Here is a 17,800-nt window from a genome sequence, read left to right as displayed (position 1 = left end):
AGCAGCTGCTATTTAGTCTGTTTTTAATAAAATAAGTGAAACCAGAACCTTCTGGGAAGTTGATAAGCACGCCAGGAAAGCGATAAGTGTTGAAATTTACACACACACACCCTCGGTATCTTGTATTTAGAGGCTGGCTACCCTTGATCATGGAATTTTAATGACTAGACATTGCTTAATTTGATAATGGAGAAAATGTGTTGACATTTAGTAAGAAAATAAATGCAATAGTTCCTATAGATGCATAATTAGATGCATAATTATCTCCACTCTGCATATAATTATATATAAAGTCTTGAGTTTTAAGACCTAAAATCATTGCAAAAATTTGTTTACTTTAATCAGAATTTTTTTTTAATCTAGGATTGAATTAAGCAATGCTGTCAATGCCACAAATATTGGTCAGTTTGATTGTGTATCAGCAGCAACTGTTCATGGAGAATATAAATGCATTGGTAGGCTTTTACAGTGAAGTTTAACATGACTATAGGTATTATCTACCTACAAAGAACAGAAATTATATAAACATGGGAATGTGTATTTGTTTTGAAGCACAATATAACAAAATAAGGAACTATGTTTTATTTACTTATTTATTTATAAAATTTATTTGCCTCCCATCTTGTATCCAATGGCTCTGGGTTGCTAATAACATTAAAATCCATTATGAAAACACAGCAAATAAAAACATTAACAGATAAAATCAAGGAGACAAGATGGCAAAGATGGAAGCTGGACGCATGGGGGGGGGGAGCCAGGAAGGAGATGGCAATTGATTTTTATCTAGTCAACCACCTCCAGTATGAAGATCCCCCATTGGATCCCCAAGCCATCCGTCAGAGCCAGGAATTGAGGCGCTTTCAAAACATCAGAAGGATGGGACTCAGTCTCACCTCGGGGATGTTCCAGAGGGCAAGAGCCATAGCAGAGGAGGTTCTTCTGGATTCTGCCAGCTGAAATTCCTTGGCTGACAGGATTTGCACTATGCCCCCCTCTCTTGTTTTGACAGTTGAAATTTTAGAAATTGTGTTATAGATGGTGTTCTGTTCTACTTTCAGAAAAATAAGTTGTATTATATATTGAATTCAACTATGCATTTTGCAGAAAGATCTTTAATATTACAGTTGGACTTGGACTTCCTGAGTTAAAGAAACAGTGGTGGATAATAAAAATCCATCTTCACCCTGGATTTGAAATAATGCAGAAAGCAAATTAAATCTTAGGTTTAAAAAATGTTTTTAAAAATACATATAATGATAAAATCTAAAGTAGTCTTACTCAGAGAAGTTTAAAGTATTCTTGTTTGTTATTTTTCTAGGTTTAGAATCTAAAATGCCCAGAGTTCCCGAGATGTCACACCAAAATGTAAGTCTGTTAATGGTTTTCTGCTTGTAAATAAGTAATTACATTTGCATTCTTCAATTAAACATTTATAAATTAGTACAAATCTTTAGTTGAAGAACAATATTTTTACACAGACCAGAGACATCCTATACGTCACATAACATAATGTAAAGGTTCCCCTTACACATATGTGCTAGTCGTTCCTGACTCTAGGGGGAGGTGTTCATCTCCGTTTCAAAGCCGAAGAGCCAGCGCTGTCTGAAGATGTCTCCATGGTCATGTGGCCGGCATGACTAAATGCCAAAGGCGCACGGAACGCTGTTACCTTCCCACCAAAGGTGGTCCTACTTGCATTTTTTAGGTGCTTTCGAACTGCTAGTTTGGCAGAAGCTGGGACAAGTAACGGGAGCTCACCCTGTTACGCGGCACTAGGGATTCGAACTGCTGAACTGCCGACCTTTCGATCGACAAGCTCAGTGTTTTAGCCACTGAGCCACCGTGTCCCTTCTCACATAATTTAGTGCCTAGTAAAATAGAATTTTACTTTTGAAGCAATGCTTTGAAAAGTTTTATATACTGCTACAAATTGTAATACATTGAAACCATCAAGTAATCCATGTAGCCATTAAAATAAACTCATGTAATTTTCTACAGCCCTTCCATTGCTCTTGTTATACTGGATTAGCATAAAAACCTACAACTGACATCATTATCCAAAATTTCTGCCGTAATACAAAATAATAAATATGCCATACTTATGGATATAATATGAAATATTTACAGAGCTTTCTAAATGAAAAACCCAGCTAGTATATGATTTTAGCCCGAAGAACTTTGGAAATATTAATTGGAAATACTCCAATTAATAGAGTTACAATGTAAATTATAGTTGTTACTACAACTTTTTAAAATTTAGGCACTGTTGCCAAACAACTATTTTAGGGTGATCTACAAATTAATACCCTGGTTCCACAGGGTAAAAATTGTGAAAAAAAAAGAAAGAAGTTCTAGTGAAGTAAATTTTCAAATCCAAAGTATTTGAGATTACTTATTCACCTTACCCATACTTAGCATGCATATTTATTTATTTATTTATTTATTTATTTATTTATTTATTTATTTATTTATTTATTTTTCATATTTGTATACCGCCCTACTCCCGAAGAACTCAGGGCGGTGAACAGCCATAATAAATACAAATACATATAGAAGTTAAAAACTATTAAGAAACAGATTAAGTAATTTAGGCTCAAAGATTAAAAACATCCAAATTTATCTAAAGAGGTTTAAAACCCAATTTAAAAGCCAGTTTAAAAGCCAATTAAAAAGGGAGAGTTAGGCCAGACCAGCTTGTTGGAATAGAAATGTTTTCAGGGCACGGCGAAATATGCGTAAGTCTTGGATGTTTTGTAACTCCAGGGGAAGCCCGTTCCAGATGGTAGGTGCCCCCACAGAAAAGGCTCTCCCCCTGGGGGCCGTCAGTCGACATTGTTTGGCCGACGGCACCCTGAGAAGTCCCTCTCTATGGGAGCGAACTGGTCGGTGAGAGGCTATTGGTGGCAGGAGGCGGTCTCGTAAGTACCCTGGTCCTGAGCCATGGAGCGCTCTAAAGATAGTAACCAAAACCTTGAAGCGCACCCGGAAGACCACTGGGAGCCAGTGCAGCTCGCGCAGGAGGGGGGTTACATGAGAGCGCCACATCGCTCCCATTACCACCCGCGCGGCCGCATTCTGTACCAGTTGGAGCCTTTGGGTGCTTCTCAAGGGGAGCCCCATGTAGAGAGCATTACAATAATCCAGGCGTGAGGTGACAAGGGCGTGAGTGACCGTGCGTAACGAGTCCCGATCCAGAAAGGGATGCAACTGGCGAATCAGGCGAACCTGATAAAAAGTCCTCCTGGCTACGGCCGTCATATGCTCTTCAAAAGACAGCCGTGAGTCCAGGAGGATGCCCAAGTTGCGAACCCTATCTGTGGGGGCCAACGACTCGCCCCCAATAGTCAGAGATGGCGCCAACTGACTATATCGGGACGACGGAAACCACAGCCACTCGGTCTTGGATGGGTTGAGTCTGAGTTTGTTCCTCTCCATCCAGATCCGTACGGCCTCCAGGCACCGGGACATCACCTCGAGGGCATCATTGGGGTGGTCTGGGGTGGAGATGTACAGCTGGGTGTCATCAGCGTACTGATGGTACTTCACCCCAAAACCACGGATGATCTCACCCAGCGGCTTCACATAAATGTTGAATAGAAGGGGCGAGAGGACCGATCCTTGTGGCACCCCACATATAAGGGGCCTCGGGGTCGACCTCTGCCCCCCTGTCAACACAGACTGCGACCGGTCAGAGAGAAAGGAGGAGAACCACTGTAGAACAGTGCCCCCCACCCCCAACCCTTCCAACCGGTGCAGCATGATATCATGATCGATGGTATCAAAAGCCGCTGAGAGGTCTAGTAGGACCAGGACAGAGGAGCAACCCCTGTCCCGAGCCCTCCAGAGATCATCAACCAATGCGACCAATGCTGTCTCTGTGCTGTACCCGGGCCTGAATCCCGACTGGAACGGATCTAGATAATTCGATTCATCCAGGTACTGAGGCAGTTGTCGTGCAACCACACTCTCAACAACCTTTGCAACAAAGCGAAGGTTGGAGACAGGACGATAATTTGCTAATACAGATGGATCCAGGGAGGGCTTCTTGAGGAGGGGCCTCACCACCGCCTCTTTCAAGACGGTGGGAAAGACACCCTCACTCAAAGAAGCATTTATAATCTCCTGGAGCCAGCCTCGCGTCACCTCCCAGGAGGCCAGTACCAACCAGGATGGACACGGGTCCAATAAACATGTGGTCGCATTTAGTCTGTTCAGTATCCTGTCCACGTTTTCGGGAGTCACAGGATCAAACTCTTCCCAAATAATATTCTCAGGACCTGCCCCTGTCATCTCCTCTGGATCAATCCAGTCAGAGTCTAGCTGTTCACGAATCTGAGCAATTTTGTCATACAGATATTGTACAAAATCCTCAGCTCTACCCTCCAAGGGGTCTTCCCGCGTCTCTTGATGGAGCAGAGAGCGGGTCACCCTAAACAGGGCGGCTGGGCGATTATCTGATGATGCAATAAGAGTAGAAAAATTTGAGGTTTTCATTCAAAGAAATACATTGCACAACAAAATTCATCCCCCCTTCCCTTAAATTCCAAGGAGAAAAGTATTTTTTTGATGTACAAGGCAGCAATTTTATGTGTCATATAGTCATGCTAGAAGGCATTGAAGAAAAAGGAGTAAGGCTCTTTGCAAATATTCACAACTGCTGGCACATACCAGGCTTATTAAAAGTTAAAAGAAGCTGCCAATGATATCTCAACTATACTTTATATAGCTTCTTCTACCCTTTTGGTATGTTGATCTTTTTTTTCAATCTCAAAATATCCATCAAAAAAATGCTAGACTCAAAAATTGTTCTGTTAAATGGACAGTAAAACAAACTGAATTTTCGAGGTTTCATATATCTATTTAATGAGTACCCAGATTTTTATTCCTAACTTTTAGTACATGTTTCCTATTTTCCCCCCACCCCAAGAACTTTGGTGTAGTCCACTATAATAAATGGGCATTAGATTGTCCTATTTGGAATTATATATTAAAATTAATTAAGATATTGATATTAAAGAATTAGATGCACTTATCAAGCTTCTTTATGGGAATCAATCTCTCTAGAAAAATTATGTTAAGAATGAAATGATTATTTTTGTAGATATGATGGATGAAATCTTAGATAATCTTCCATAATTTCTCAGAGAAGTCAACTAAAGTTCATAAATAGAAACTACTGGAAATTTTAGGTCATTATGTTGTGGCAGCATAAAATGTTTTGTAAAAAAGCATCCTTAATTACCATTACATTAACTTGTATTGAATGTGTTCAAAATGGTAATAAAAATGATAAAATACCAAAAAGTAATTAAATTTATACTAAATAATATCTTTATAGAAATAATGTGAGTTCTTTTTTATTGTAACCATGACATTTTAATTTTATTTTTAGGATGATTCTCTTGAAGAAAGTCTTCTCTCAAATATGAATGTAGTAAAGCCATTCTCAAATGATGTGCCAAAATACCCAGAAACATCAATGGCTTTCCAAAGTGTTGAAATGATCAGTGGCAAGAGTGATGCAGCAGATAATGGTCAATTTCATGAAGCAATAGCATCTAATGAGACAATAAATAGTATGGCAACTGAAATGTTTGGAGTGAAACATGTAATAAAACCACTTGATGAATTTGTAACCAACCAAATGTCTGACACGTTAGAGTATCAGAATAATAATTTTTCTATAGATACAACTGTAAATGAGGAGAGTAATACTTTGCCAGAAGAACTTCTCACAGCTCTAAACGCCTTGACAGAATCTATAGTAGCAGTAGAAGACAGAACTGGATCAAGCACAACAGAGAAGCAGCTAACACCCGAACAGACAGATGATGATGCCACAGAAATAATAGAAACAGATTTGAAATCTCATTCACAATGCCATGAAGAACCAGAAGCTTTAATGATAGCCAAGATGTCATGCACTTCAGGCGAACACGTACGTAAATACATACATACATATGAGAGTGAGATACATACAGAGAGAGAGTGAGTGTGTTAATAGGAAACATTTTTTACAGCTATGTTCACAAGTTTATATTCTAAGATCAGTAATGTATGTTTTAATTGATGTTCAATTTTTTAAAAACATTATAACTTGTTATTTCACGAGTTACTGGCTAAATCTGGTTGTTGTTTTTTCAGACCCCTCCTTGGGTTGTGCCAAAATGTCTCTTGGGGGTTGGGAATTTAGTCTCCATCTTCTCTCATAAACTCATAAAGGGTTGAGAAGGGACAGAGAAGGGAAACGCATAAGCAATATGTTAAACTAATCTGTTAGAGTCATTCATTTAAATTAAATGTGCTAAAGTTATTCTATATGCCCTGGTTCCTTTATTAATTTGGCCACATACTTGGAAAAATTGCAAGTTATCCCCATAAGTCGCTCCTGTTTCTTTTTCTCCTGAAGAGCTTCACTATACAGTATGAAATCCCAGGGCTCTAATTCCGTATCACCCCTGTCTATCTGCATTCCATTCTGTGCGCCCACCCATACCTCCCTATCTGTCTTTGCTCTATAACAACTGCCTGCAGCTTCCCCCACAACACCTACACACACACACACACCATCCTCCTTACCTGCGAGTTTTGCCTCTTCCCACTTTATGACTTGCACCATTCTGAGATTACAACATCTGTCAGGATTGCAGTCACTGAGGAATGCATTCATGCATTCATACAACACCTGTCAGGATTGCAGTCACTGAGGAATGCATTCATATGATGCCACCATTTACAAATGCATCACTTAGCAATGGCAATCCCAAACAAAAATGCCATAATAACCTGAGGACCACATATTTAAAATTTGGTAAAGTCATGTTTTTAAAATCTGCTTATGCATACACAAATTAAGTTTGAAATAAAAAATGTTTTAAAGACTTTTCCATTATATTAATTGATGTATTGTATCATTATATTTTCCACAAAAGCTTTGATCTAAAGTCTTGTGAATAGATTTCTAAAGTAGCATAATGGTATAGGTGGTCCTCGAGTTATGACCACAATTAAGCCCAAAATTTATGTTACTAAGTTAACAAAACTACAAAATATTATGTTTCTAATATTTGTCCCATTTTATGGCTTTTCTTGCCACAGTTGTTAAGTGAATCATTGCATTTGTTAAGTTAGTAACATGGATGTAAAGTGAATCTGGATTCCCCATTGACTTTGCTTGTCAGAAGGGGTCACAAAAGCTCAGGACACATGACCTCAGGACACAGCAACTGTCATAAATATGAACCAGTTGCCAACCATCAGAATTTTGAACATGTGACCAAGAGGATGCTGCAGTGGTTGTAAGTGTGAAAAATGGTCTTAAGTCACTTTTTTCAGTGCTGTTGTAACTTTGAACAGTCACTAAATGAACTGTTGTAAATCAAGGATTATCTGTATAGTGAATTATACTATATATCCCTTTGTTTTCCAAAGTAGAATATAGTTGGAATTGAAGAGGCTTTCTTTATAAGTCTAACATTGTTCCATGTTGAGAAACTGATAATAAGTTATATATTCTTAAAACAAAACAAAGCATGCCCAAACTTTATGTTTATAACAGGAACATAGGGGCAAGTCTGGTTTAACAACTTTTTCCTTCATCTGTCAGCAGGAAATTTAATGGAGAAGAGGAAACCCTCATTGCTATTATGTACAGTATAATGTCATGGCTAAGATATCTTAAAAAAAAATATTTTCAAGTACTACAGGAAATGCAAAAAAATGGCCAAATCTTGTAATTGCAAACTTGTTTTGCATAATTTCTCAGATTCAATTCCTGACATCTCTGGGTAAAGAATATCATATAAAGAAAGACTGTCCTTGAAAATATATAAAGATGCAGGCTCCTTTGAGTTCAATTCCTTGTGATTTAATGAACAAATCTCTGCATTTTTCTGGAAAACAGTACAAAAATAATTACTGGCTTGCTTCAGTAGGGTTGTCAGGTCTGCTTCCAAAAAATAGCGGACAAGCGGGGGGGGGGGGGGAGGGGGTTTAAGTAGTAAAAAAATAAAAAAAAAATTACAATTAAATTATATATTTTCTTACAAACATTTTAACACGTATTAAAATAATCACTTCAAAACTTTACTTAAAATTCAAAACATCAAATATATTATAATAATATGTAAAATATTAAATTACATTTTACTTTGCTGTCGTGCGTATTTTTTATTTTTTATTTTTATTTTATTTTCTTTGTGTTTAAGGAATAATTCTTTAATTTCAGTACAACATTGAGAAATATTAAAAAATATACAAAGTTCACTTCGAACTGATGGTACAAGCAGTCGGTTACGTTCGTCAGTCCCAAATTTCCCATGACGCTGAAAATTCGTTCAACGTTTGCATTTGATACCGGAATTGATGCACAATACTGGAACAGTTTCAGTAAACTTGGAGCTGGCTCTTTCTTGAAAAATTACATCCACTTAATCAAGGGATGAATCGCCCAGCAGATGAACATAAACTTCTTCTAAGGCAGAAATTTCATCGAAGAGAGTGTTGGGTGGAAGTTCTTCTCACCACGGTGATAATAACCAGATGTTTGTCATTTCTTCTAAAGTTGGAGGATTATTGCGATCAATTAGATTGAAACAATTTAGCGTCTCATATACTGAATCGGTGAAATTATATCACTTTTCTAGGTACGCAATGGCTCTTTGATACACGTTGATGGCTTCTTTCTTGAACTTTTGCACGGCATTCTCAGGCAAATGTTTTTTACGTAAGGCAAATAAAACTTTCATTCCAAAAAACTGCTCATCATATTTATTTTGCAAAGAATCACGTAGCTTACACATGATAATGTGAAGATCACGTGCAAGAATTTTCTTACTTTCCAGCTTCAGTAGGGTGTCTTGCATTATTGACATGAAGAAGTGCGTGAAATATAAATACAATTCTGAAATTGTTGGTTCATCGCCTTTGCGAGTTCATTTTCCTGATTCGAAATAAGGTTCCAGATAACCTTATGGCACTCATCAGATCCAAGAGAAATAAAATATGATTTTAGAGGTATCCAGTTTAAAAGAAGTCTTTCGACCGCTTTAAACAAACTTAACCAAAGTGTTGGAACATAGCGCAAAACTTCATGGAATTCTGACTCGCAAAACTCAAAAAATGATTTCAACTCTTCTCGTTTCTTTGCAGAATTCGAAAATTCGGCAAAAACCTTCAGCACTACATTTTCGATATCAAAAGATAACTGCTTTAATGTATTTTTTTGCACTGTTGTGTAAAATGTGATTATTGCAATGAGCAGCTACAATATTGTCATTTTCCAGCAATAATTTTTGGTAAACAGATTTGTTCACTCCATAATTGACTGATGCATTATCTGCTGAGTAAGCTGAAACATTATTTATTTCCAATTTGTTATCACTAAGAATTCGACACAACTGATTTTTTTATTGATGTAGAATCTTCGAAAGAATCCTCATAAAAGTCTAAAACTTTCACACACAGTCCTTCTTCACAAGTAAAATATTGTGCAACAACGGGATACATTTTGCGATTTCCCTTGTTTGATGCATCAGTGGAGAGAGAAAATGGAATTCCAGTTTTAAGATCATTGAGAACTAACCCAATAGAAAAAGGATACAAAACCTCATTGACAATAGCTGATGATTTGGTTCTTCCACAAGACATCTTTTTTACAATTTCTGAATCATCAAAAATTTGCTTCATTAACTTAATACCACAATCTTGAGCCAGGAAAGAAATATGGTGTTTGATCCCATGGTAAGTTTCAGCCATTTCAGCTACAGTCACTTTCTCATTGAAAGAGGAGTCTTTAACAATGAAAAACGAATTGATTCGCTTGTTGCTGGAAGCTATTTTCTCCTTATCTAAATGATTTTTTGTGCTTGCATGCTGTGTGACAGCTTTTATACTATTATATTCAATTGTGAACGATTTCTGACACAATTTACAGTAGGCCGTTGTATTTGTTCTGTTGGTTTCATTGTTGGTAATCCATGCAAAAGTAGCTTCCCAGTCTTTGGTGTATTTGCACACTCCTCTCTTTCGTTTTAAAGAATTCAAAATCTCGCTGCTGTCACTCTCATCACTCGACGCCATTTTATGTCAGTCGACACAAGCTACAATACATTTTAAAAATGTGAACTGTACATAATTTTATAATATATTTTTATTTTAATCTCATTAATTTTTTTGGAGAATCGAGTTCAATGGATATTCGATCTTTGTCTCATTCTAACTTATGAAAAAAAAGACAAAATGCGATTCTCCTATCCTTATTCTCTTAGACTGTACAGCTTTAGATTACGTACCATTTCATCATAAATCTTTTGAATAAAAAAAATGTCCACTATTTTGTGAAAAAAAATAGTGAACATAATGTGAAAAAAGCAGACTGTCCGCTCAAATAGTGGACACCTGGCAACTCTATAAAATCTTCAGATATTAATTTTGTCTCTCCAATCTGGTGCTAGGTCCAAATATTCTCTGGTGGACTCCTGTCTAATGCAGTAAAAGTATTATTTATTATCAATCTAATGTAGCTCCTATGCCAAACAGGATTTGTTGAGTGCTCCCAGTTGCTGAGACATTCAGAACATGTAAAGTATTCATAGCAGACAGTTCAAGTCTTAAATAAATAAATTGAAGTAAAATAATCTTTTAATGCATGTATGTGTTCAGTGTTTATGAAAAGAATATTTTATTTTCTAAATGATCTCCATGATCATAGAAGAATTTTTTAGGACGAGCTCACTTTATAATCAGAAATTTGATTTTAATCACTTCATTGAAGTACAATTGTACTAATACAAGCAGAACTTTGGAGACAAATAATGGGTTTTTGAAAGAAAGGAAGCATAATTTGTGGATCTGAGAATTTACATAGCCAGATCTGATTTTCAGGGTATGAAATTATTTGATTGGTCTGGCTGGTTGCTGTGGGGAAAATTTCAGAAAAATAAATCCCCGGTGCTTCCCTAAGGGAGAGACAATTTATCAGTGCTTCAGAATATTATTGACTATTGCCTTCTAGAGCTTGCTCCATCTTGGAGATGTGATCCAGAGTAAAGACTATGTAGCCTACCCAATGCTGCTCAGGGCACATAAGCATAAACACAAAAAGGTGCAAATGAGGGGAGAACAGACACCTGCAAACAGTTGCAACATGTTAACTTTGTTAGGCAGAAAAAATATAGATGCCTCTTATGACTTGGTAAAAAGGTTAGAAAGAATTCTAAAAGCTTTGTTCTGCTTATTTTTTCTACCATATTTTTGCTTCCAATAAAGAAAAATATCCTGTTTGACCATCTGCTGAAACATTAGTTTTCAAATCTGCAGCATATGTACCAGAACTACTCAAACTCAGATGTAGTTGAGATGATTGTAGAAATTTTAGTTAAATCTTTAAACTTTAGTGTGAATGATTAATATAATAACAGTATTGTATGTCTTACAAAAAATCGTATTCTATAATGGCTGGGGCCCAGGTTCTTCAATTGAGTAATGGTGAGGCTTAAAACATAAAAGGTTAAGAATTACTTTGCTGAACTACTACTTGCAACATAACTTGAAAGGAGATTTCCTCCAGCTTGGTTTTGTCTAGAGAATGAGGAAGAATGGTAACCGCAAAGGGTCCCCTAAATATTGTTACTGACATAACTTACAAATGTGAAGTTAATAACTGGTTTTGTACATGTTTCTAGGCAAAGTTATGGTCGGTAAAATTGTTTTAAAAACTGGACAAACCAGTTGATTATGTTACTTTCCTTAAATGGGTCAAGAAAATTGACATGTCATTTTGCTGGAATACATTTTTGGCATCTAGGGATATGTAGTTATTGAAATCTGACCTGGGATATGCAGCTTCTTTAGGATGGCACTGACAGAAACAGTGAATGTGTCTACATTCTTTTCATTTGTGAGTCCAAATAGCTACATTTTCCTATTAATAATATAGTCAGAATGAAAGAACATTAAGACATTTCACAAATAGCACTGTGATAACAAATTTGCTTGCGTCAGTTTTTGCAAACTGGAGTTAAATGAATTTAAATGCATGAATGGATTTCTAGAAGAAATTTGTTTTGTAAACTTTCAGAATCGGCTAATGTCATATCATAATCTATGTTCCTAAGACTGAGAATCTTTTTAATAACTGCAAAAAAGATAGCTATTCAACTAGCTGCATTTGTAAAGTTGTTTTCCTTACCAATTTGCCAGGTTTATTTTTAAAAATCCTTTATTTTTAAAGCTATAGAAAAAAAATTATTATTGGAACTGTCAATATTTTAAATTCTTACGAATTTTTGAAACATTTTTCAATTGATTTTTCATAGATTGATTATGAACAATGTATGCATCGATTGTGTCATCCAGATCCTCAAAAAATTGATTGTTCTGACAGACCATCTAAAAAAGGAAAATGCAGTTTAAAAGACATTCATTCATGTGAGCATCTCTTTGAAGGAACTTCATATACATTAAAGAAATCAGACCACCAAAGAAAGAGTGTTATTATAAATTATATAGATGCTACTTCTGAGTGCCAACCATTTTTAGAAGGAACGCATCAGAGGATGCACAGGTATAATAATTGGTTAAATAAATGGAATATTATTAAGTATTTTTACTTTGGAGAAGGCAATTTTATTTTTATATATCCAGTTTAGGGTACTTAAAATGTACAATTCCAGTTTAAAATTTAGACAAGTTTAAACCTTGGTAATTCTAAATAATTTCTAGAGGAATTCCCATTTTAATTAATTGCAAGAAAAAGTTTTGAGGCGCTTTCAAAATATGTTTTGTAATTTCAAACCATTTATTTGTCGGCAGATTTAATGATAAAGAAAATGAATCTTTGCAACTGGGAATTTGCACATACCATTGCTCATCTTCAGATGTAAATACCAAAATTGAGCAAGTGAGGAAGAGCCAGAGGATTGCCAAGAAAACCAGTAAGTATTGTTTTTGATGGTCTGTTTATAGCTAGAAGGCAATTCACTTTTTTTTAATATGTTACTGTGGCAAAGTATATGAGTTCATATTACAATGTACAACTTTGTATTGAAATGTGAATATTTTTTTAAAGTTTGCATTGTTTTGGAGGAAATGGTTTAAATTAAAAGTAGAATTTCATTAAGACAAAGGAAGATTTATTTTTCCAAAGTGAGTTTGAAAAGCAATCAGCATAAATGCTTTCAGATTATAGCGTGCTTTGATATGTCATCTTCCATCAAATCTGAATGGTATATTCTCACCATCTGCACTTAATCCTTTATCCAAGGACACACAAGACTGGTCTAGATAATTTGTATGATTAGATAAAAAGTTTAGTAGTGGGAGTGTGGCCCACTATAGACATACTGTACAGTAGTTGTGTTCTGAGAATCATACATCACACTCCTACACTGGCAAACTTTTTATCTAATCCTTTCTCATCAAATCTTAATGGTAAATTCTCATAATCTGCATTTAATCCATATTTAGCCAAAGACACACAAGACCAGTCCAGATACCGTATTTTTCGGAGTAAAAAGTGGATGAAAAGTGGATGAAAATCTGGGTGCGTCTTATACACCAAATGTAACCCCTCCCACCCGCTGCTCCCACCCGCCGGAGGTTGTCAGCCCCTGCGTGTTGCATTTTCCGGTGGTGCCAGGCGGGGATCCACACTTCCACTCGGATTTTGATAACGAGCAGCAGAGATCTTTTTGTCCATTTACAACAAACCATATCACTCTACACGCATTTAACTGGAGGAGGTGGGGGATGATTTTCATGGGGGCAGAAGAGGGACTTGGCACCGAAGGCTCCACTTTCGAGACGCCTCTGTCTTCCTATCTATAGCCGTAGATGTTGAAAGCCTGGCTTTCTTGCAGCAAGGCCCAATAGAGATGCAGCACTTCAGTCCTCCTGGACACTGCCATTTTGTAAACATGGTGCCAGGCTTCCCAGAAAGCCCACTGCGCCTTTGCTGCCCCAGTCGGACCCTGATTCCAGAAGCGGCCTGGGGAAGCATGGAGGTCGGGACTCAATTGGGCAACAGTGTTTTCGGGGGCTGTGCAGGAGGTGTAGGGCAAGGTGCTGCCACCCGAAAACACTGTTGCCATGGAACCGCCCAAAAACACGATGGTCTTTTTTTTGCCTCCGCACGTCCTGTTTTTAGAATCATGGAGGCAGCGGAGATCTCCAGGTAGCGGAGACTGCGGCAACAGTGTTTTTGGGTGGCAGTGCCATGCCTTACACCCCCTGCACAGCACCCGCTTCGCCAACCAAGTCCCGACCTCTGTGCTTCTCCGGGCCACTTCCGGAATCAGGTTCTGACCGAGGCAGCAAAGGCGCAGGGGGCTTTCTTGGAAGCCTGGCACCCTGTTTACGAGATGGCAGTGTCCAGGAGGACTGAAGTGCTGCATCTCTATCGGGCCTTGCTGAGAGAAAGCCAGGCTATAGGTAGGAAGACGGGGGGGGGGTGTCTTGAGATTGGAGCCTTCGGTGCCAAGTCCCTCTTCTTCCCCCATGAAAATCATTCCCCTCCCCACCCCACCCACTCCAGTTAAATGCGTGTAGAGTGATAGGGTTTGTTTTAAATGGATAAAAAGATCTGTGCTACTCGTTATCAAAATCCGAGTGGAAGTGAGGACACCGCTGATCCTGATGCTGGTAGACAGAGGCAGAATTCTTTTTTTCTTGTTTTCCTCCCCAAAAATTAAGGTGCATCTTATAGTCCCAAAAATACGATAAATTATATGATTAGATAAAACGTTTACCAGTGTTGGAGTGAGATGTATGGTTTTCAGTTCACAATTGCAGTTTGTCTATAGGGGGCCACATTCTCAGAATCAATGACAATGTGCCACAGCCAATTTGCTGTGAGACAACTCACTGGGGGACAAGAGTTACACTAATATCAAAGAAATGGTGGAATAGAATCATTAAAGAAAGAATGCTAAAGGAGGGACAGAATGAAATATGACTAACAAAAATTAAGATACTTTTTTTTTTATTTTAAATAATTAAATTGAATTGTTAAATTGTCCCGCAGTGAGTTGGCTGTGATGAGTTATCCCGTGGCAAGTTGGCTGTGGCAAGTTGACTGTGGTGAGTTGGCCACGGCAGGTTGGCTGCGGCGACTTGTCACATTCTACTTCAGAATTAGCTCTGTTTGCAGCTCATTGATTTGGGGAGTTAAAAACACAGCATTAACAAAAGTTTTTTAATCCCAGCCACCATATTCCTCTGTTCTCTTGTAGGCTTCACTTAGCATATTATCAGATATATGAATAACATCAGTTGATGCTTTATTTAGTATATGTCCTTTTAATTTTATATATTACTATATAATTTTATATATTAATACCTACTCTGTGACAATTTCTCAATGTGCAAGTAAGCAAGTAGTTTTAATTCCTTACTGATGGAAAGTCAGTAACTCTTGGTGTTATCTAGCAGAGTTCTTCCATAAGACGTTTTGGACACAAAATATAAAATAATGAAAAATATGGTAGGTGTCCAAATAGAAAACCATTTTGTTTGTTTCTGCTTTAAAATGTATTAAGAAGGCAAGATGATTGCATAATAAAAACTTTGTTTGGAACTACAACAGTCTACTGAGAGACATGAGTTGTGCTGCTTAACCATGTCCTATGCAAATATAAAATGTCAATTACATTTCTTGTTACAGTTTGCATAACAAATTAGAAGCAGGAGAACTGTTACAGCTTTACACATTTCTAAAACAAAAACACACATGATTCATGCCATTTAATGCCATTAATTTTTTTTCATTTGTTCCATTTTTATTTTATTTCTTAGGAAAGCAGACCATTTTTAATTGTTACTCCAATGATTCCTCAGGTAATTACATTTCACTGTCTGTAATCAACAGAAGAGATGGTTTTGGTCAGACATTGTTGCATAGAGCTGCTACAGAAGATGACCTAGATGGTGTATGTGCAATGATAAAAGCTGGTGCAAATGTTAATGCCCAGGACTATGCAGGTAAGTACAATATCCAACATAAATTTAGTTTTATAAAAATTACAGAATCAATCTTATTTAATTGAATGTTCATAAACACCAGGCATCATTTTGTTCAGTGAAACTCTGGTGTTCAGCTTCAAACTGGAATAATAGTTTCTGTAGATGTAAACTTTCCTGCAAGACTTTAAAAGTTACTATAAGTAAAAACAGAATATAGGTAGGCAAACAGACAGACAGGCAGACAAGCAGATTGTTCTCCCTGTAATTATACATTCTGACATATTTTGGAATAAATGGGAGTATCTTGCTTTGTTTCAAAATGAATGAACAAGTTGAGTGGCTAAGTAAAACTTGGACTTCATAACAACACTTAAATGAATCTAATGTTAAACAGACATATTTTTTTTGAAATTGATGGGAATATTTAAGTATCTATATTGTACTGGAATGGAAATTAAGTCAGTATAAAATAATTATGTAATAATGACTTTGGTCCTCTTGGAAAAAATAATGTATTTTTCACCTCTATAGGTTGGACCCCGTTACATGAGTCCAGTTTGGCCGGTTGTTTTGAAATATCAAATGAACTTTTAAAAGCAGGAGCTGATGTTAATTGTAAAGGATATGAGCAAGTAACACCATTACATGATGCTGTTAAAGAAGGTCATTACAAGGTATAATTTCTATCCCTGAAAGTATTTTACAAAATATTTTACATGATGCTTCAGCACGTCACACTGCATGTTTCCTTATGCTTACAGTAATTAAGAACTAACATCCCAAATGTAGTGTTTTCCAGATAAATTGAGTTTATATACTTCCTAGTAAACATATATTTCTCTCTGCCATAAGATTCAGCTTCTAATTTGCAGAAACTTAAAAATACAGCATTTTCTGAGCTTCCCTATTGCATTAAGTGGGAGTGTAGCACACTGTGATGTCTCTGTGGCTGCTGCATTATATTTTGGAAATGGACTGCGTTTCGGTCCAAGTAATAGATGTCTTGTTGATCTTTTTTCATTGAGATTAGAGGTTGTGTTGTAAAGTGAAGAAAGGGAATGCCATGTATCTTCTGTCTGCGATTGCGGTATCCTAACTGAAGAAGAGATCATGTCTTGAACTATCAGCTAGATAGGGTCTCTAAAATATGTTGTTATGCCATACTATCCAGATTAGTTATGACTGCCTAATACTGTAAAGAAGCTTCATTTTCTTCAGTTTTGAATTATTCTTTGTACCATTTATGGGAATAATACGGAAATAATTCAACCATCCTAAAGCTCCATGTTAATGCAGGAAGCCTAAGTTCTCTTGTGCAGTACATACCTCTGCTCCAAGACTTGTTACAAGTTCTATTGCAATGCAATTGTGAATGGCACTACTTTCCTATATTAGAGTGACTATTCAGCAGGGGGCACTGTAACATTTCTAAAGTTGTATTCCTGAACATGGCTTTTTCCCACCTCCAAATACTTAGCAAATTTTGCTTTAATCTACTTCCATTAATTGACAATTAATTAAAATATGTATGTAGATACATATTCCCTAAATGAACATTCTGAACAATTTTCTCATTAATCATCTGACTCGTTGATTTATAAAGTTATTTTGTTCTAAACATAATTAATTATTCTCACCGTTTTAGGAGCCTAGCCAGAAACCTTCTCTTTCCTTTTAAATGTATAGTAATAATGCTGAATTCAGAGGCTAGCAATGGTATGTATTATACCATAGAAAATTTTCGAACAATGAACAAAACAATGCAATATCAGCTCAGCTCAGTGCTCTTATTCCAGATTAGCTAGTCAATATGTAATGTAACAGTTTATGTAGAATCATT

General features: G+C 36.7%; 1 protein-coding gene across 1 annotated transcript in view; it reads left to right on the top strand.

Moving 5' to 3' along the window:
- The window catches only part of ANKRD31 (ankyrin repeat domain 31), a 67,096-nt gene that overhangs the window by 7,357 nt on the left and 41,939 nt on the right, over positions 1-17,800 (top strand). Inside the window, exons 5-11 of the mRNA XM_070935825.1 lie at positions 364-455; positions 1,319-1,365; positions 5,393-5,938; positions 12,318-12,565; positions 12,814-12,935; positions 15,793-15,978; positions 16,492-16,634. Coding sequence (XP_070791926.1) covers positions 364-455; positions 1,319-1,365; positions 5,393-5,938; positions 12,318-12,565; positions 12,814-12,935; positions 15,793-15,978; positions 16,492-16,634 — 1,384 coding nt within the window. The remainder of the gene's footprint in view (positions 1-363; positions 456-1,318; positions 1,366-5,392; positions 5,939-12,317; positions 12,566-12,813; positions 12,936-15,792; positions 15,979-16,491; positions 16,635-17,800) is intronic.

The sequence above is a fragment of the Pituophis catenifer genome, unplaced genomic scaffold, assembly GCF_029215685.1.
Source record: "Pituophis catenifer annectens isolate HBS135680 unplaced genomic scaffold, rPitCat1.0.hap2 SCAF_2, whole genome shotgun sequence".
NCBI lineage: Eukaryota > Metazoa > Chordata > Lepidosauria > Squamata > Colubridae > Pituophis > Pituophis catenifer.
This window is presented reverse-complemented; position numbering and strand designations above follow the sequence as displayed.